At 33.5% G+C, this 23001-nt stretch overlaps 1 protein-coding gene across 2 annotated transcripts in view; it reads left to right on the top strand.

Moving 5' to 3' along the window:
* The window catches only part of LOC123528856 (beta-1,3-galactosyltransferase 1-like), a 28424-nt gene extending 5423 nt beyond the window's left edge, over positions 1-23001 (top strand). Inside the window, exons 1-2 of one of the 2 annotated variants that reach the window (XM_053522045.1) lie at positions 17291-17959; positions 21531-23001. In XM_053522045.1, coding sequence (XP_053378020.1) covers positions 21605-22750 — 1146 coding nt within the window. In that variant the 5' untranslated portion in view covers positions 17291-17959; positions 21531-21604 and the 3' untranslated portion in view covers positions 22751-23001. Of the gene's footprint in view, positions 1-17290; positions 17960-21530 lie in introns of those variants that run through there. The other variant, XM_045308886.2, reaches the window with a different exon arrangement.

The following is a 23001-nucleotide window of genomic DNA, read 5'->3' as shown; positions in this document are numbered from 1 at the left end:
TTCAGCATAATTTTCTTCATAATATTTTGATATGAGTGTAAAGAATGAAAAGAAATAAGTTGCACAGTTCATCGTTTAGTTGCTTGCATATTTAACCACTCGGGCTAATATTCTTCTGAACCGTGGTAAATCAGAAATATACCACGTAAAACTTTGGTCATTTGATAATCAAATCAAATGCAAATTTAATTTTTGTAATAAGCATATCAAGTATAACCATCGTTTTAACGTGCATGTCGTTATTATTAATGTACTTGGATAGGAGCAGAAAACAATTTGTGCATTCTTAATGGACTGTTATCATTTTACTTTTAGATTATTATCTACGGTGTACACATGAGGATTGTAAATTTGGAAAACAGCAGCTGCATTGAATAATTCATTATTTATTGGTTTTAACAGATCAATAATACAAAACTACAGCACATCATCAGTATAAAATTCAAAACATACATCGGTATGAATTACTTTGAAAACTGACCCAAAAATAAACATTTGAGATATTTTCGAAGTTTTGTCTTGAGAGCTTTATAGGAATATTTGATCTTCTGTTTCAGGATGTCTTCGTTTGCTTTTGTGTAGAATTATAAGTAACTGAAATTTCGAAACATACTACTATTTGTTTCCTATACAAATGTAAAAAGCTACATTTTGAATCACTCCCTGTATGGCCTACAGTTTACGCGAGGTGTTCCATACAGCAGAGACAATCAACTAATTACACCACACAGCCAATGTAGAACACAAAGGTTAATGGTCAATTACATCAAACGAGCATGTATGAGACACATTGTTTTACAGGAAAACTCGATTTAGACCAAACCCAATCAGCAAAGAACATGCCTATTCCTATCTACATTCATATAGAATCTTTTTTTTTTTAATTTCTGATAATGATTTTAATATTATTTCCACTAAAATGATAGTCAGCAGAAAATTATATTTCGCTAGAAAATTGTTGGCTTCAGCACCTGGCCGTCAGTTGGAAGTATATGTTAAAGACATCTATCTTACTATTGTCATGTCGGATATAGACCTTATATATGCCTAACACGAGAAAGATAAACCTTTTATGACGTCTGAGTAATGTTATCAGCCTATTACCAGTAAATACAATTCAGGGAATTACAGTGCTCTCATAAAATAACTCTAATGGATTTTCCTAATAAAGGGATGTTCCTAATGCCTTTAACATGACTTAATTAACATATTTATTTTCACAAAATGCAATTACTGACTGTAGTTTAGGGTTTTTTAGGTCTTAATAGTAGCATACTTTACTCTTCTAACTGCCTATACAAATCTTGTAACGGAATATCTTTCAAATAACTAAATGAACACTTTTAGAACACTTTTTGAATTTAAACACATCTGCGAAAATCTATTTGAGCCATGCCATGAGAAAACCAACATAGTGGGTATGCGACCAGCATGGATCCAGACCAGCCTGCGCATCCGCGCAGTCTGGTCAGGCTCCATGCTGTTCGCTTTTAAAGCCTATTGGAATTGGAGAAACTGTTAGCGAACAGCATGGAGCCTGACCAGACTGCGCGGATGCGCAGGCTGGTCTGGATCCATGCTGGTCGCATACCCACTATGTTGGTTTTCCCATGGCACGGCTCATTTTATTTTGGCAACTTTAACCAAATCACTTGCGTTAACTAGGTAACATCTACACGTTTAAAACTGTTGAAACTTCTGGTGAAACGTAAGAAATCTTATAAATGAAACAACTCAAATACAAATATGTTTGTTTAATTACAGTAAAATCGAATTTTGCAATCATATACTTTTTTCAATACCATACAATAGCACAACAGGAAATGGTTTCTACTTCTGGCATGATAACTACAGAAGTTATAAAAGCGGCATGTGAGATAATTAATGCAAACTCCGCTTGCATGCCGTCTCTTAAAATATTTCATATATATCAGTTGCACATTCATTCTAACAGGAGGGGGTCGACTTTAATGACAGTTATTTTATTATCTGTTGCTGTAAGCCAAAGGTAACACATGTCGTAACGTGAATTATTTTGATCGCATTGATACTCTAAGACGACATAACAGAGAGAACAATGTATTTCCCTTTTAAAGTGGCATTATGCGCATCTTACTGCACATAGTGTGTTTTGGTGAATGTTTTATAAAAGCAATTTTCGGTTGCTGTGCATTTAAATGTGTTAAATTAACGATAATGCCGCATAAGTATTTGAAGTTGATGCTCTAGAAATAAAGAAATCAGACTAATAAGATAATAGTTTTTTTCTTCAGTCTTCTACGCAGTGATCTCCCTTACCTATAGGTAGAGATTTCTCTAGTTGAAGGGAAGCAACTCCCGCGTGCAGTTTGACTTTTCTTAAAATGACTGCCCCAGTCAAAATAAGAAAAGTCATATTTGGAAAGTAATTATCTTGTACTGGTAACAGGAAGAGTTTGTTATATTGGGTTAAAAGCTGTAATTTCCTTCACCCTTTTTTTCTCACACATCTACTTCAGCTTGATTTGTACTTGAAAAATGCGCATTTTTCCACTTTAATGCGGAAAAAAACAGAAGCAATTTTCTTTACTTTAAAGCGTAAGTTCTTTTATTCAACATTTTTGTTGAAATATTATTAATGTATTTGTCTAAATATGATAAAATTTAGTATTTATATGGATACTCGGTTCTTAAGGTCCATCACATGTATAATTAAGACACACGGGCTTTTGTAATCTCATTGTTTCTATAACTTGACATAGATTAGGACTGATAACATTAAAATTTCTATTACATTAAAAATCACTCTTTTATTGAATTTTCGGCCACCTGGCCTTTATCAAAACATGAAAAGTCATTGATACAGCTATGTAACATCCATATTATAATACTTGTTTTTGTTTGAAAAGTATTATAATATGGATGTTACATAGCTGTATCAATGACTTTTCATGTTTTGATAAAGGCCAGGTGGCCGAAAATTCAATAAAAGAGTGATTTTTAATGAATTATTATATCTACTTCCCGATGGAAGATCTTTGAATGAATATATTAAAATTTCTTTTTTAGTCTTTTTTCACCACCGACTGAATTAAATTGATAGATCTTTCTTATCAGATTTTTTCTGATTTACATATTTATTTGTCATGTATATTCTATGGCCATAAATTGTTTATAGAATAAAGTGTACATGTGTAGACATTAGATTGAGCAAGTATATCTACCTTCGTGCAAACACTCTACCGTTATATAGAATTTATATCAAATTATAGAGAAACTGAAAGTACTGCATCACCAAAAATACACTTCGCATTGCTTCATCTACCGCAATTAAACTATAAATTGATAACATAGGACAAAATAATGCTTTAAACACTAGATGATTAGGAAATTGATCACGTTCAGTTACATAGAAAACAATGGTATAATGAGCTCATGCAAATAATATTCATGTTTTAAAACGAAGACCGTGTTCGAAAATCTTTAACACTGAAATAGAATTATTGTTTTCCATGAATGAAAAACACTGGATGTGCTCTATCTGGTTAACCAAGATGTACTGTCGGACTTCATTGATCGGTTCCCGACTACTAGGGAAGTCACGCAAAAGCAACATTTGACAGAAACATTTAAGTCGAGAATTGAATCAGTATTTCTTGGTACAATGCCGTTATTATTGGAAATGTTACACTTTTACCGCCGTTTCATGTGAAGAACTTAAAAGGGTTGCTATAGCTACAAGCAAGAGAAATATAATGTATGTAATACTTAGTAACTTTAGCCGATGCTGTCTAATTCCGATTCTCATTTAGTGTAAAATTTGCTAGCAATACAACTGGATAATTCAGAATATGAATTGTCAATAAAATACATGATAAGGAAATGATATTCTCACAGGCTGATAGATCGCCCGTAGATATGTCTTCCGCGGTAATAATAAAGTATTGAACTGATGTTATATGCGTCTTACTAGTGAATGCTAGTAATATTTATGATAATAGACTTAATGGATTTTTCCCGCCTGTTCATGTTCAGATTCATAAGAAGACAGACCAATATGCAATGTAATACTATACAGATACTTTTGCTTGTCTTGATCACCAGACAACGAACGTCTGTCGCGTATAAATTCACTTATTGGAAATATAAACCCCATGTTACAGAACGCAATCAATACATGCGTTATTTTTTTATATTGGCAGAAACTTTCACGATGGTATGGTTGTAGGGGACATTGATATAAATTATACAGAAAACTCTTAAGACCTTCAAATCATACAAATTCAGCATTATACTGTAATTAATTAATTCATTTTCCCCAGTCGACTTACCATGACATACATGATGGCTACAGTATGATAATTTTAAACCAATAGAGATTCCCTTTGTAGCTCCCAAAAATGCAGTACAATCAATATGGATCACATTCCATGATTAATATGAAATTATAGCGTATTGGAAGTGTTACTCAATTTATACCGAGCATGCATTTTGGATGCAATGCAAAGACTTAAAAAACATTAGCACAGATTGCATAATTTGATTGTCAATAGCATACCCATCAAGGAAATGATATTCTTATATGATGGCAAAGCGACCATAGATATGTCTACAATGAGAAATGCCAAGTATTGAATTCACATTACCGTGCCGAAAGCCTCTTACCACTAAATAATAACTATGGGATTAATTTTATGATAAAAACAGACGTATTGCCTACAGTTTACGCGAGGTGTTCTATACAACAGATAGTAATGAGATAATTAACAAATTACACCACACAGTCAACGAAGATCACAAAGGTCAATGGTCAGTCAAACAAGAATACATGAGACACATTGTTTCAGGAAAATTCGATTTAGACCAAACCCAATCAGCAAAGAATGTTTTTAAAATAGTATGTCTGTTGCTATCTTTCATGCGATCTACATTTTTTATAGAATGTTCAGTTTTATTATTTTTTAAATTTCTGATAATGCAGAATCAAGGCTTTGATTACATGATAACATGGAGTTGTAAAAACAGAAGTTTTAAAACCGGCATGTAAGATCATTATTCTCTCCGAATAAAATGAATTCCGCTTGCAGCATGCAGTCTCTTAAAATTTTCCATTGCAATACTGATGAATTCTAACAGGAGGGGGTCGACATTAAAGATAATGACAGTTATTTTATTATTTGTTGCTGTAAGCCATTTAGCAGTACATGCCGCCACGTTAATTATTTTTATTCTTTCCCTCGAATACATGATTTAAGCTTGAAGAACTAACAGCGAGAACAAGCATTAAAAAGCATTGTCTTTCCCTTTAATGCGGAAAAAATAATCAACTTTCATAAGTTCTTTTAGTCAGCATTTTTTTGTTGTTGAAATGTTATTAATGCAATAGTGTAAATATGATAAAAATGCAGTATTTAAATGGATACCCAGTTTTAAAGGTTGGTGACAGATATAGTTAAGGTACACGGGCTTTTGTAATACTCATGGTTTCTGTAACTTGAAAACATTAAATTTCTCTCCTTTTTTTCAAATTCTTTTTTAACGTCGACTGAATTAAATGCTGAGATGTTTCTTATTACATTTTTACTGATTTACATATGTATTTGTCATGTTTATTGAATAAAAAGATACATGTGTACTCGTGGACATTTTATTGAGCAAGTAGCTGTATCTTCATGCAAACAATCTATATAGAATTCATATCAAATTATAGAGAAATTGGGAGTATGCTTCATCACCAAAATGCTTCGCATTCGATTGAGCTTCTTTTACAGTTTTAGGAAATGGACGACATAGCTTCATCTACCGCAATTAAACCTTAAACGGGATGCTGAAATAGATCACACAGGACAAAATAAGACCCTAAAAACTACATGATTACATTTTTTTCGCGAACCGATGACGTCCAGTCATATAGAAAACAGTTGTATAAAGAACTAATACAAATAATATACATCTTATAAAACGAAGACTATGTTCGAAAATCTTTAATGCTAAAACATTATTACTGTTTTCCTTAAATGTAAAACATTGGATGCGCTCTATCTAGTTAACCAAGATGTACTGTCGTACTTCATTGATCGGTTCCAGACTACACTATCTGATTAACCAAGATGTACTATCGCACTTAATTGATCGGTTCCAGACTACTTGGAAAGTCACGCAATTGCAACATATTTTGCAGAAACATTAAAGTCGAGAATTGCATCAGTATTTCTTTATACAACAACAGTATTGTTGGATATGTTACACTTTTACCGCCGTTCCATGTAAAGAACTTAAAAGGGTTGCTACAAGCAAGAGAAATGTAATGTATATAATACTTAGTAACTTTAGCATGTCTAACTCCGATTCTCATTTAGTGTAAAACTTGCTAGCAATACAATTATGAATTGTCAATAAAATACATGATAAGGAAATGATATTCTCACAGGCTGATGGACCGGCCGTAGATATGTCTTCCGCGGTAATAATAAAGTATTGAACTGATGTTATATGCGTCTTACCAGTGAATACTAGTAATATTTATGATAATAGACTTAATGGATTTTTTTTTCGACTGTTCATGTTCAGATTTTTTAGAAATACAGAGCAACATGCAATGTAGGACTATACACATACTTTTGCTTGTCTTGATTACCAGACAACGAAACGTCTGCAGCGTATAAATTCACTTATTGGAAATATAAACCCCATGTCACAGAACGCAGTCAATACATGCGTTATTTTTATATTGGCAGACATGTTATGATTACTTACACAATGATATGATTGTAAGGAACATTGATATAAATTGTACAGAAAACTCTTAACACTTAATTTCAAATACATTATACGAGCCGTGCCATGGGAAAACCAACATAGTGGCTTTGCGACCAGCATGGATCCAGACCAGCCTGCGCATCCGCGCAGTCTGGTCAGGATCCATGCTGTTCGCTAACAGTTTCTCTAATTCCAATAGGCTTTGAAAGCGAACAGCATGGATCCTGACCAGACTGCGCGGATGCGCAGGCTGGTCTGGATCCATGCTGGTCGCAAACCCACTATGTTGGTTTTCTCATGGCACGGCTCATACTGTGATGAATTCATTCATTTTTTCCCGGGCGCTCATGACATACATGATAGCTACAGTATGAAGATTTTATTAGTATATCTAGAGGTCAAAGATGAGGTACAGGCAGTGTTATTTTAAGTGAATTTAAGTACAATAAAGACACTCCTAATATGGTAAGTTTTAATCTATGTCCGAGTCTTCATTAGCCGAGTTTTACACATACCATATATACATGTGTATGCAGAGTAGTACTATTTAAATATCTTTGTCAATATTGGTAAACAGCTAGTCCTGACTACTAAGCTATATCAAAGTTCCAGACAGAAATGCTCACATGGTGTCGTTGGAGTCGACTAAGACAGAACTATTATTCTGTTGACAATTCTTTGCATGAACATCGGAGTTTGACGCATGACCTTGGACGCCGAGCAGGTCATTCTTGGTTAAGGTCGGATCTGTTTTTTCTAACCATAAATTATTTTTAAAAATCTGATATCAGATTATTTGAATAAAAACAAAAATTCATTTTGGATCGTTGTTATTTTTATTCCCAAACATGCTGATACATACAATTAATTCAGCTTATAATTGCCAGACTATGTTTATGTAGCTAGGTTATGCTTTCGAGCTATTTCTGACGAGTCTGAAAAATATATGTATAATGATTTTATTTATGTTTAGAAGAAGTATTGAACTAAATAATTTAAAATATCTAATTAATTAAGATATCTTTTTATGGACCATTCTACAACTATTTAATTGAAATAACTGACAAAATAATTATTTTTTTCCGTACGGAATTTGTGCGTTAATACACATGTACATTTTATACTAGATCTATTGCATAACAAATAAACGGTCGTTTATTTTATTCAGAACGTTAAGTTATTATTATTTTTCTTAACTATATTTTTACGTCCTTTTACTTATCTTGTGTCTAAGAAAAGCAAGACACTGAGATTTTAATTGAACAAAGTGGAAAAAGATATATAAGCATATATGGTACTTGATTTTGGTTTTTATTTTGAATCTCATGAACTTTTTATTTGAGTGAAATAAGTATCTGTCATACATCTACAATATATTATTGTTATTCAGAGAGAAGAACTATAAGTTTTCTTCTGTTCTAATTCCTTTTGTATCTGAGTAATATTTGTATACTTGTCATTTGTGACGTCAGTTTTATGCATGTCGCCTCGTTTAAAAGTTCTTTAACGACGATATTTTCAATCTACTCTAGCTAAAAGAACAAATTTATATCATTTATACATTTTAATTATAAGTGTAGCATGTTTATGTAATAAAAAGATTATTAGATTTGCAACGAGAAATATGCACTCGTTCTTTCGAGGAATGATATTACGCTCCTAATATAACGCAATATTTCCGCTGCAGAACTCATGCATATTTCTCGATACGAATCTAATAACCTATAACTATCAAAATAATATAAACAATCGAATAACTTTTATCCATTTGAAGCTGTAGGCGGAATAACTCCCCTTTCCTAAAAATAATTGTAGATCTGTAGATTATTGGATATGTAATTCAATCTACATAATTAATGTATACCACATAATTCATTACACGACACTTCCCGAATAGATAGTGGAAACAAAATCAGAAAAATATTCTTCTAAATCTGGTATATCTTGAACACACAGAACATGATAGACAAACTTAAGGTTTCGATGGAGGCCTTGAGAAACAAAAATCAAACAACACCAAATCCTAGAAAGAAAGAGTTGTTTGACATGAAAATTGAACAGCATGTAAAACATGTATATTACTTTACGAAACAAGTGTCAGTATACTGATATAAACATTGAATTCCGGAAAAGGGCTGCCTAAAGGGGCTCCACTTCCGGACAGTTAAACGCCTTTAAAAACTCTCCATTTTCAAAGAACTGTTACACATGTTTGTTTTGATGCATTTGCAATAGCGTGCGAGTGGTGAAATTTCACGTAACAAGGTGGAACATAGTTTTCAGCAATTGTTTATCTTTCTTTCTTTACAAATGGCATTCATTTTCAAAGGGAGACAACTTTTTCTCAAAGATTACTTAAAATAATCGGAAAAAGTTGTTTCCCTTTGAAAATGAATGCCATTTGTACTTAAAATAATCGGGAACAGTTGTCTCCCTTTGAAAATGAATGCCATTTGTAAAGAAATAAAGATAAACAATTGCTGAAAACTGTGTTCCACCTTGTTATGCGAAATTTCACCACTCGCACGCTATTGCAAATGCGTCAAAACGAACATGTGTAACTGTTCTTTGAAAATGATGAGTTTTTAAAGGCGTTTAACTGTCCGGAAGTGGAGCCCCTTTAGGCAGCCCTTTTCCGGAATTCAATGTTTATATCAGTATACTGACACTTGTTTCGTAAAGTAATATACATGTTTACATGCTGTTCAATTTTCATGTCAAACAACTCTTTCTTTCTATGATTTGGTGTTGTTTGATTTTTGTTTCTCAAGGCCTCCATCGAAACCTTAAAAAGTTACTGTTAATATTATTGCTGTTATTCTATACTCTGTCATCGGTCGGCTTGTGAAGTTATTCCACTCACGCTGAAAAATAACCATCTGATAGATTTATTACTACCGAGAATTGCGCCCTGTACTGATACGATTTTTGAGATTTCCTGTATAACTGTAAATGTTTATTTTTTAGTAGAATTGTATGGATTTCATTATAATTGTTCACTTTTAAAGGGACTGCTACTGTCAAAAGAATTATAACGTTTGTAATGATTTAGCAATACAGTACAGTACAGTACAGTACTATGCAATATTTGAATTAAGTCTCACTTTTCATGACATTACATATACATCAATATGCATAAAATATTCATGAAAACCTTTCTAAAAGAAATAGGAAAGACTATATATTATAAAGGACTAATAGCAAGTGTGACAAATCGTGCGTGATGAGTGCAGCCTAAATGGATTCAAGAAAGCGGCCAATTCATACCGAGTATGCATTTTGTTTGCAATACAAAGACTTTAAATAATAGCGTAAATGTCAATAGCATACCCATTAAGGAAATGATACTCTTATATGATGGCAGAGCGACCATAGATATGTCTACCAAGGGAATTGTCAAGGATTGAATTCACATTACCGTGCCATAAGCCTCTTACCACTAAATAATAACTATGGGATTCAAGTTATTCGGGATCTTTTGTGATAAAAACAGACTTAATAGATTTCTCCCACTAAATACTTTTGTTCCTGTACTACTTCAGAATCAGAATCATCTAATTCAATTATTTCACATTATTTCGTAGACATAAATAGCCGACGTAACATTTTAGACATTGAGGAAAAAAGAAAACCAAATTGAATCCTCTGAAGCAAAGTTGTGTAAAATGATATGTAGGTATATTGATTTCATGGTGTTTCTACTTTAGACTCTGGGCTTCTTCAAAGGAGTGTCGTGATTTTATATTTCTCTTATTTTACTTATATGTACACGCATATCTTATTTTATTGTAAGGTTCTAAGAAGGACGGAATGTAATGTAAAAATTGATACAAGAACACTCATTTATCTGCACATGTGACTTACAATCAACATACAGAGAATGTCTAATACAAAAATTGTCAAGCATGCACATTTGTAAACATTAAATAATTTTTTTTATAAATGTGCAAAATTTCAAGAACTACTTATTGTCATTTGTGTTTAACAGTTGTTAGAATTTATACATATTAAAATTTTCATAACAGTATAGTTTCTCTCGATCTGTTCTAAAATGTGGGCATATTAACAGACAGTGACATTAATCTCCAGTTTCTTTTCTACCTTAATGACAGAGTCTTATAGATAATGACGGTTTTGACCAGTTTCATACTTCTACGTGTTTGCTTGCCCCTGTAATATTTCGTAATAAATATCAAACACCGCCGCTGTCTTCTTATAACAATTCCTTCATAGCAAGATTAAGTAAATGCCTAAATTTGGTTATTTCAACAAAAATGATACAATGTTAAGATATTTATCATATGCTTGTAATTATAACATAATTCATTTTGATATGGCATTGAAACTAGTCAAAACTGTTTGGTTTTCATCACCTGAAATAACACGAATATTCAAATGGTTGGATATTTAATAACCCATAACGTCTAGACTAATGAAACAAGAAAGATGTTTCATTGTTTTGCGTTCACGTTCAAATGATTTTTGAGTTACATTTAACTGATTTTGCTAGAACATCAGTATTAGTTCCTTGAATATAGTACTTCATTGCGAGATGTTTAGACGTCCTAAAACTAAAATGATCGGTACTGGAATGCATCTATCGGTTCGGGGTAGCACAATTGTGATACAAATTAAGAACACAATGCACCTGCCTCTCACATATTGTTTGCAGACTGTTTCCCCATGTCGCCTTATTGATTGGTTCGGATGCTAAACGCTTCATGACGTTACATGGTATCCATGAAGTCTATATTAGGCAGACATAATCCATTTATTCAAAGACACCGACAGTACAAAGTACCGCTTTCAGATGCAAAATTAGTCAGGATTATATCTAAATAGAAAATTTAAACAAGCACTGTCGATATTTCAATAGGTTAGATATGAAAGAGTATTGGTATGCATCTTTCGTGATATATCTTCATCTCTCACACACAACCAAGGACGTTAAGTTGAATGTTCGTTTTATCTAAGGTCATTTTACACAAACAGCTTAGGCTGACCCCAATTTCATATCAAAATTTGCTATATTTGTGAAGATAAAAAATCAATACCTTTGTATTGCTGTACTTTTGAAGAAATAATTCATTTAAACCATTACTTTGTCTCGTCGTGATGCTTAGAAAATGGCCGTGGTGTGCAATTTATTTTGAAATATTACAGGATTCATTGGTAAGTTAATATAGCTGTAATTCTCAAAACCGAATTTGGTTTTAAGTATTATGTAGATTTTCAGATATATAGGATGAGCAGTTATTCCCAAACTGTATCTGTAGAGCAAACTTTAGCCTGCTGGCGGCAAGTGATTCTGCCTTTGCGACCAGTGCAGACCAAAATCAGCCTGCACATCCGTGCAGTCTGATCAAGTTCTGCACTGTTCGCTGTTCAGTCAGTAAATTTTCAGTGAACACTCCTTTAAAAGTGACACTGCCCAGATAGAATGATGGACCAGTCTATTTTAGAAATTTAGGATGGTAAAGGTTAATTTATATCTCGTGAACAAGCATATTTTTTTTCTTTACGTTGCTTTGTAGGCCTATTAATGTTTAGGCATAAATTATTTATCAAAGTACTCATTTAAGCGGTCATCTGCTGATTAACAGAGTAGATCTGTATAAACCACATATAAGGAAATGAAACGTTTGAATAGGCATGGACGTTGTACAGAACTTGTTCCTTTATATGTTATACCCTTTTGCAAATAAGGAAAATGTGTCAATCATTCAAGAAAAAAACACAGGTGCCCGTCCAGTCTTGGTGCCCATATGGGTGCCGCCCCCTCCAAAAAAAAAAAAAAAAAAAAAAATTAAAAACACTGTCTTAAGCCTAAAACGAAAAAAATATTTTTTTGTGCCCTATATATACTGTTACTAGTATATGGAAAAGGTGCTTGTCCAGTTCAGTACCAATGCAAGCTACCCTGCTGCCATTTACACATCGGACATTTTGAAGACAGTAAACAACCCTATTCTACCTAGCATACAACCTTAAATAACTTACATTTAAATTCTAAGACGCCAACAACGGAATAGGTTTTCTACTTTCGTTTTGAACCAAAATGGCCGATCGTCATTTTTATTTTGCAAGTGTCTAGACAATTTGGCTTGTTTGATTTTAAATGTAAGTTATTTAAGGCTGTTTACTAGGCAGAACAAGATTGTTTACTATGCTATAAATGCATGATGTGTAAATTGCAGCAAGGTAGCCTCAACAGTTACTGAACTGGACATTTTGGTTGTTCCACAGCGTGTCCTAGTAAACCTCCATAGCGTTACGGCAACACAAGCACATTTTCCATATAAGAGTATATATAGGGGGGAATTTTTTTTTTTCGTTTTAGGATTAAAACAGTGAGTTTTAACTTTTTTGAGGGGGGGGGGGGGGGGGGGGGGGGCACCCATATGGGTACCAAGACTGGACGGGAACCTGTGGAAAAACATAGGACTGCACTCCAGTTTCCCTGAGATAAGGTAAGGTAAGTACATTCTTGCATACCAGATGGGGATTTCCTCTATTTCAACCGGTGCTGGAAAAATCCATCTTACACTCCAGGGTGTAAGATGACTCTCGTGCTGTAAATGACGTATTACGAACTACATGTATGTAGAAGATTTATGTAGTAATTTACATTTTATTTCATAAAACGGAATTAAAATCCAATACATTAGCTAAAAATGAGACCCCAAATTGTAGTGGTGGTGTATGATCTAAGTTTCCATGAAAAATTCTGTCATGTTGTTATTTCATTATGGAAATGCTACCTACATGTCAAGCATAGATCTGCCATGTGATTTTAGCGAGAGAAAGATGCAAAGAAAAGAAGAAGAAAAAGCTCTACAGAGCGAAAAAAACTGAGGACTATTTGTATCCGCCATTATTATACCTTGAATGGGTGAATGTTAAGCATAATTGTTATAATTTTATTTCAATGGCATGTAAGGATGAAAATAAACAAGACCTTCCTGTGGTCCAATGGTCAGATGTTTAGATATTAAACTATCCAGGCTAATGTCTTCGTGGTTCAGTTCCTACGCATCTCAGCTCTGAACAAATTTTGAACGTGACATTAGAGTATCCGTAGCCGCCACTGAAGTGTGCTTTTTTTATTGTAAATACGCTACACACGTTGACTCAAGTGCTTGTTTTATTCAACATCACCACAACTCTGGAATGTTTTCAATAAAGTTAGCATGAGATTAAAAATGTAAACACAATCAGTTTGAAATTGTTAATAAAGATAAAACACTCTTTATCAGCATGATGTTAGTGATAACTATATGTTTATCGCAACAGAAAAAAATGTAGAGCTATATTTCTTTTTTTTGCAGTTCCCATATTTTCTAATGTTGATCATAATTATAATAAATGTTATTATTAAATCTTTATTAATCGTTATAAACATTGAGCTATACGCAATCACACGATGGCGGGTTTAAAAGCACGCGTTGACCTTCAGCGGTGAAGTCTTCATAAAATCCCTTTTCCAGGTTGATAAATCCTCATAGCGACCTCACCAAAAGGCAACAATTGTATACTATTTCAAGAACTGTTTCAATGCCTTTTGAAGCATTAACGGTCAGATTTAATCTGTGTTGTCTCCACTTGTCCTGTCTTTGTAGGCAATTTTTGAAACCCAACCTTTGATTATTTTCATGTTATGGGTTATTATATTTCATATTACCCTTTAGTCATAAGTTTTTGTTTTCATTTGTTTATGTGCAGTTTTGTTTGTTATTGTCTTTTTTTTTTTGGTGTTTTTTTTTTTTTGTTTTTGTGTTTTTTTAATCCTTTTGTAGAGTATTCAGTTACTTCGACTAATTTTTCAAGAGGGCGTATGTTCAAGCCGCAATAGGGCCAAACTTTTTTCTTTATATCGCTTTTTTCTAGTAAGTTAAACTTTTTTTCAAGACTTGAAATTGAATCATTGTACAAAAGCGGACATTTTCCATTTGATAAGCCATTTCTTGTAGTTTAAAGTGAATTTTACCTCTGATACAAAAGGGTGCAGTGTTAGACATCTTTGAAAATACTGAGTTACATGCGGTAAAAGTTCTTCATTACGCCTTTACTCTTTAGTTTACATATTGTTGAAGAAATGTAGTTAGATTTTACTTCTGCCCCTTGGTTGTTTTTGAATTTAGAGAGCAAAATTTAAAACAGTCTCCCAGGACTCGGTCGTAATTTTTCAGTGTTGAAGATGAATTTCTGTCCAATTAAATCATTTTACTTGAGGCTCCCTAGAAAAAAATGTTCTCGACAGTTTTATTTTGTGTTTAATTATTGTTTACCAATACTTTGGAGTTTCTTTTAAAAATATATTGGTCTAATAAATTCTCTGCGTTGTTGTCACTTTGAAATTTATCTCTATTTGTGTGGACCTTGAGGAAATATTATAAATTATACAAAATTAAAAAAAAAACGACACAGTAAAAGTTGTTTAAAAATTGCAACACAGTGCGAAACAATGTTAACTTTAAGACTGTATCAAGTTAATGCAATTTTTTAAACATTGCTATTACGGGTCATGTTTCTGTCATTAGAGATACATATGTGCAAATGTAGAATACATTTCTGCTTTAAATTAATAATGATTAAACATTATTTTATAAGTTTAAAATATACATTTCAAATACATAGATCTTTGTAAATATACCTCTTTTCAAGTCACTTCTATACAGTGCACTTGTGTAGTATGTGAAATGTTTATTAAAGGTCATCTATTGGTAGTCACGTATGCAATCTAGTAGACATGTAACCCTTACCCTGCTAAATTTATATAATGAACTTATCCATCTTTCAAATTGTATAGTACTATTAACTCTTTACAGTGGTGCTTACCAAAACGATACTGACTGCAGATCTTGACTAGACTGCAAGGATTTGCAGGCTGATCATGATCTACACTGGTGGCAAAGGCAGAATCAGTCGTGTCCAGCATGATAAGGGCTAAAATTGTACATATATCAGAACAAAACTGACAATATCAACCTAGATAACACTGATTTGTTCATTTTAACATTTTATTGTCGTTGATGTATGCATGTTGTTGTTTTTTGTTGTTGTTTTTTTTTTGAAAAATGATAATGGCATATATTTTATATATCAAAAATTATTTTGATAAGTTGACATAATAATTAACGAATTAAAGCTTACACAGTGCGAAAAGTTGAGTAAGTAAGTAATGAAATGAGCCGTGCCATGGGAAAACCAACATAGTGGGTTTGCGACCAGCATGGATCCAGACCAGCCTGCGCATCCGCGCAGTCTGGTCAGGATCCTTGCTGTTCGCTAACAGTTTCTCTAATTACAATAGGCTTTGAAAGCGAACAGTATGGATCCTGACCAAATCAAAAAGCACCCGGCCCAGTCAATAATTAATGTAAATCGTATAAATACACAAATGGAATTAATAGCATACAGGTTATAACACACTAAAAAGTTCTTGTTCTTTATTTTATATAAAATTGACCTATTTCCAATGACCGCACACATCAGGGCACATTTTAAATGTCTGTAACTTACATTTTCTTGAAGAATATTGTCAGTGCTAATCAAAAATCAAAAGAAAAGTGGGGGGGGGTCATGTTTGATGCAAGAAAATTAATTTCAGTCCAACACACAAACTGCAAAATCAGCTAAAAAATGAGACCCAAATTATACTGGTGGTGTATGATCTAAGTTTCCATGAAAAATTTTGTCATGTTGTTATTTCATTATGAAAATGCTACCTACATGTCAAGCATAGGTCTGTCATATGATTTTAGCAAAAAAATTGCAAAGAAAATAAGGAAAATAGCTCTAGGACTATTTTTATCCGCCATTATACCATTTTTTCGCGCCATTTTTCTATTTAGTGTCTGTATGCCTATAAGAAAAACTTTTTTCTCTGACACTGTGCCAGTTTCATTTGAAATGTGCAAGAAACCCAAATGCATGAAAAAATACAAGGTTTTAGCTTGATACCAACAGTTTCCAAGTTTTTACGGCATTTTCAGTACCATAAGACAAAGCATCAGATTTTGTCAAAAATAGCTGTCGCGACATAATTTTAAAGCAGTTACCCTAAATGCAGCCTTGTTTTGCCCTGTTTTGACATTTTCTACTCTGATCTGCAGGCAAATTACACATTTAAACTGTTAAATATGTTCACTCTTACCTCTGATGGCCAGAAAATAGCAATCAGTAGCCTATAAATATGCAGTTTTTGAAAAAAAATACACTCAAAACAGTGAAAATGTGATATTTTTGGGTTTTATCCTCATTTTCAACAAAACTGCAATTAATCTGTCATTTTCTATCAAATTCTAATCAATGTAGCCCATTTCCACCATCATCTGGCCAGATTTCATTTTTTACCAATGTCATCTTATATACAGTGATAAAAAGTAGCTACTAGTAAATTGATAAGCATATTCGACTATGAGGAAGTTTGAAAAAGTGGACGGAAACAAAATATTTCAGGATATCGTTGTAGCTCAATTTGTTATCACTACGAAATAGCATTAACTTGTTCAAATTTTCCGGTGATTAATCTCTAGTTTCTTGAAAGAGAAACAAAAACAAATTATTTACTCACTGGATACCAATTTAGGCAAGATAAAACTAAGCACTAAATACGTTTTGTTGTGGAAAGCGGTATAACTAAGGTAGTTTGTTTCTTATTAAGTGAGTTACAACGACTTTTGTGATAAGAAATAGATTTATAAAAACTTAAATGAGTGTGCTGGAGATAAGAAGATTGCAAAAATATTGTTATTCCACACAGGACAAAGCCACTGAAACCTTGAGAAAGAAAAGTTGCGGTAAAGTACAAGGAAGATAACAACGCTATCCGTCATTGAAAAACTTTCAAATTCAAGTGTCCTGTCATACCATGCATACGACAAAAGAAGAATTTTAACTTAATTAGATTTGACGAGAACTAATGTTGTTGTTTTCTAAGCGTATTTGATTTAGAATATAAAAGAAGATACATGGTGATAAAAGTTGTGACGAAGCAAACTATATAGTGTATCATTCAATCTCCTGTCGGTTAATTATGTTAATTTCAGTTAATTGTACAGCACGCGCCGCTTTAAAACAATGTGACTGATAACAAGGAAGGTCACGTGATTTGAACTGATAAAGAGTTAAAGTATGTTGCTACATGAAACATCCGCCCTCTTTACATGATGAGCAACATTGTTTTAATTGTTTCATTTCTTTTTATGGATATGTTAAGGTAAGAAATAAGTTTTGTTATTTTTTATGGCAAGACTCTCTTTTTCTCTGTAGAAACACTGATTATATTTTTAAATGCTAAATTTCTATAATGAACTTGTCCATCTTTTAATTTGGACAGAAACTGTTAAAAATGGTGATTACTAACAAAATACTGACTGAATGGCGAACAGTGCAGATCTTTATCAGACTGCACGGACACACAGGCTGATCATGATCTTAGTACACTGGTCGCAAAGGCAGAATCAATCGTGTCCAACATGATAAGGGTTTAATGACTAGTTTCAAAAATGTAAACAGTTTGTGAGACATATATCATTTTAGTAAGATATCAGATTTATCTAAAATCAAATTAATTACTGTAGATTAAGAAAATTTAATTTCCATGTACATGTATAGAATTATGTGATGCGTGACACACATTTAGATAACCCATTTGCTGACATTTTTAACAATAACACTAACATTAAAAACTCATGTCTGCCAACTGTACCATATAACTCAAGAATAGAAAGTAAATTCTCTTCAACGAAACAACACACACAAAAGAGATTTTGAATCAATGAAAACAACATGGACTTACACTTAAATAATTAATTTTTGCTTGCAACTTAAAAAAAAAGAATCTGTGAAAAGCGTCAACAATTTTTGAAAACAAAACTTCTTCATGAATAATACATAATCTGTATTGATGTCAGTTCAACAGCTCGTTAAAGTCTCGTTCAGTGATAGAAGTTGAAAGCTGAATTGAATTGAGATAAGTCGAGTTGTATTAACAAGATACATGTATTGTATACGTTAATAAAATATCTGTTCTGTTCTGTTCTATGAAATTTACCCAGAGAACTGCATCATGAAAAAATGGAACACAAAATAAAAAATTAACTTTTTTTTCCATGAACAATCGGATGATCAAACTCTCAGTGCAAAGTACACCGTTTTATTGGTTTGAAGTATACAACATGATGTTATTTATGCTTAAGTAATTAGTCATTAAGTGAGTTACATACTGATAAAGCTTCATTACAATGTAAGAGTATGCTCGGTCAATTTACATACGTGTTCTTAAATATATATAAGGAAATAAAATCGTCGTTCAAGGCTTCCTAATTATCCGCTCGGCTTATTAAAGTTTTCATTTGAGCCGCGCCATGAGAAAACCAACATAGTGGCTTTGCGACCAGCATGGATCCAGACCGGTCAGGATCCATACTGTTCGCTTTCACAAATTAGAGAAACCGTTAGCAAACAGCATGGATCCTGACAAGACTGCGCGGATGCGAAGGCTGGTCTGGATCCATGCTGGTCGCAAAGCCACTATGTTGGTTTTCTCATGGCACGGCTCAATTTTTATTTTATTTGTTAAGCAAAAAAATAACTGTGCGATTTACTTTTACAACAGAACTTTGTTTCTATAAATAATACCGTAAATAACGACATTTCACTCTATAACATAAATGATTTATCTGCACGAACACAGATAACCCCATCCTTAGAGATTAAATATGACATTGTTGCAATCCCAACATGTCCAACAAAATTCGTATACTCGATAATACAGCCGCTTTAATTATGCTTAAGATTTATGTGTGTGCGGTTGTTTTTTTCTTTGTTTCCCCCCCCCCCCCCCCCCCCCCACTTATATCTCCCATATAATTCATTGATTGATGAGTGAAAGGTTTTTTGTTATTGATGATCGTATGTAATGTTTTACAATATAGTTCAAATGTCCTTTTTACTACATTGCGTCGATGAAAATTTTTCCAAAGCTGGAAATGTGTTGGTGTGTCGTCAAGCCCCCAACCCAATTATGTTATTTAATTGTACAATTATCAAGCCGAGTTGCGGTGTTGTTTTAGAAGGAGATTCACTCATTTTAATTGAGAGTCTCAGTCGATAGATTTTTAATAATGATGAAAATAAATTATTCAAATTACAACAAAAATTTGGTTGACAACAAAATTATAGCATACTAGTAACAGGACATTTTTGACATGGAGAAGTAAAGTTTAACAAAAATAACAAATAAACATTGATTCCGAGAAGACTGAGTTGTTTCAGTTTCTACTTCCTTATTTTATATTCTTTATTAATTTTGTTAATTACTTCGAACTGTATTGTTTTCCTTGAAAAGAACTTGCAATTGGAATGTGCCGTAACATTAATTTCATTGTTATATATATATATATATATATATATAAATCTGAACTCATTGTTACATTAGAATTCGTTTGCCCGCTTAGCTTAATAAGAAGAGCGCAGATACACGGATAGCGGGGCCGTGAGTTCGATCCCCGACGAGGCGTATGTTCTCCGTGACGATTGATCAAGCTCATTGTTTCTGAAATCATCAGTCTTTCACCTCTGATTCATGTTGGAAAGTTTGCAGTTACTTTCGGGGATCCGGGTAGTGCTGGTACAGAATCCGGAGGCACTGGTTAGGTTAACTTCCTGCCGTTACATCACTGAAATACTGTTGAAAAACGGCGCTTAACTCAAAACAAACAAACAAACAAACAATTAGAATTGATTTTACGTCATGACTCGCTATCTTACTAATGATTTCGCCTCACGTTACGAGGTGGTTTCCTAGATCGAAAACAAACTTACATTGACAATATGAATGTAAACCAGAATGTGTAAATGTAACATAAAGACACAGGAATACAACACAGTGAAACGTGCAACGAGGATTAGAACAGTTGACAACACGATTGTTTGATGTTGAACAAAAACAAATGTAAAACACAGAGGAGTGCAGTGACACATATGTTTAGTTTTATGATAAGAATAGGGAACAAAAATTAGTAACAAATATTTAAAAATGAACATTCGACAACAAAAAAGTATATAAGGTGATAAATAAACGCGATTCATGGATTTACAAGAAGTCACCGTATGATTTATACCCGTATAAACGCACAAAGCCTTCTTAAGAGATAATTTTCTGATAATTGAGCCGTGCCATGAGAAAACCAACATAGTGATTTTTCGACCAGCATGGATCCAGACCAGCCTGCGCATCCGCGCAGTCTGGTCAGGATCCATGCTGTTCGCTTACAGTTTCTCTACTTGCAGTAGGCTCTGAAAGCGAACAGCATGGATCCTGACCAGACTGCGCGGATGCGCAGACTGGTCTGGATCCATGCTGGTCGCAAAGCCACTATGTTGGTTTTCTCATGGCACGGCTCAATTTTTATTTTATTTGTTAAGCAAAAAAATAACTGTGCGATTTACTTTTACAACAGAACTTTGTTTCTATAAATAATACCGCAAATAACTACGTTTTGCTCTATAAGATAAACGATGCGCAGGCTGGTCTGGATCCATGCTGGTCGCAAAGTCATTATGTTGGTTTTCTCATGTCATGGCTCATATTTTTTTTTCTTTGTCGTCATGCATACGATCTGGAGGTCAGTACCTATAAAACAAAATACGTTCTTCGTGGGTCAGCTTGCATTTCGAGCCAAACGGGGAAAAGATGGCATTCAATCAAAACGTGCAACCTGAACTAACACGTGATCCTTCAGTTTTCATGTTTTCAATTCATATTGTTATTTCCTCTTTTTCAGACATCATGCTATCCCAGATCACAAACCGGATATGATGTAATAAGTGATGCTTCAAGAACATAGTTCAGCATATAATGTTTCCAAGAGTTACGTTACTATATCGTCTGTTAGCGGTATGCATTCTGGTTAGCATAATTATGATTCTTCTACAAACGGCAGACGACAGAGTTCATAGCAAAAGACTTCCACTTGAAGTTATACGTGAACAAGATTCCTACATCGATATAAAAACTGCAGGACAACCCTCAAAACCTCGAATAGCTTCTAATAGTTCAAGTCCCAATATAAGAATGTTTAGTGGCAAAGAAAACCTGCAAACTACGAGAATTCCGCCGGTAAACCCGCATAATTTCAAATATATCATTAACCCAAGGGATACATGCAAATCTAAAAACTTAAAATATATAATCTATGTTCACTCAGCACCTAAGAATCACAAGAAACGCCAAATGGTGAGGCAGACGTGGGGTGCTAGGTCAGTTTTACAGAAATATAGCATGAGAATAGTGTTTATAATGGGAGTAGTCGAGGATATATCTACCATGGAGAGAGTCAAGTATGAAAGCAATAGTTACGGTGACATTGTTGTTGAAAATTTCTTAGATTCTTACAGAAATTTGACATTTAAAGCAATTGCCGGACTGAAATGGGTATCAAAACACTGTGATAATGCAACATACGTCATCAAATCTGATGACGACATCTTAATTGACATGCATGCTCTAATGCAACAAATGAATTCTACAGAAATAAAGAACTACGGAACAAAAAATTTGATAATGTGCAATCAATGGGTGAGAATGAAAGTAATTAGAGACAAGAAAAGCAAGTGGTATATTTCAGAAAAAGAATTTCCGGATGAATATTTCCCGCCATATTGTTCTGGTTCCGTGTTTATTATGAGCACTGATGCCGTGCAGCGTATGTACCAGGCCTCACTGGACACTACATTTTTCTGGGTAGATGACTTTTATTTGACAGGATTACTTGTGAAAAAAATTGGAATAGGGCACAAAAGGTTAAATGAAAATTATATGCTCAATGCTCGTGTTGCCATGGATAAATTAAAAGAGGATAAAAAGCATGAGTTACGGTTCTTCCATGTGCATAAATTAACTCAGATATATCGGATGTGGTCTATTCTTAAAGAAAGAATGAATTCAACATGTAAGGATTTTTTAACACGGTCATCGGAAGGGAATGTGACTACTTTAACTTGAAAAAATCTAATAGCGTTTTGTTGCTGAAATTCCAAGGAGAAATGTGGTGTCGACACCGACGCGCATAAGAGCACCACACTTACTGAAAACGATAAAGAGGGTCTAGTGTAATTTTGTGAAAGATATTAATCGAGTTATGCTTTCAGAGCTAAAACAGTAGATCGACCATGTGTTTTTGGAGGTTGTAGCATTTCCAGTAACAAACCTTGTTGTTCAAATAATAATTCAATTTAATAAATTTTTGTCAGTAA

Source organism: Mercenaria mercenaria, chromosome 13 (genome assembly GCF_021730395.1).
Source record: "Mercenaria mercenaria strain notata chromosome 13, MADL_Memer_1, whole genome shotgun sequence".
NCBI lineage: Eukaryota > Metazoa > Mollusca > Bivalvia > Venerida > Veneridae > Mercenaria > Mercenaria mercenaria.
Note: the sequence above shows the minus strand (reverse complement) of the source record. Positions and strands in the feature narration are given on the sequence as shown.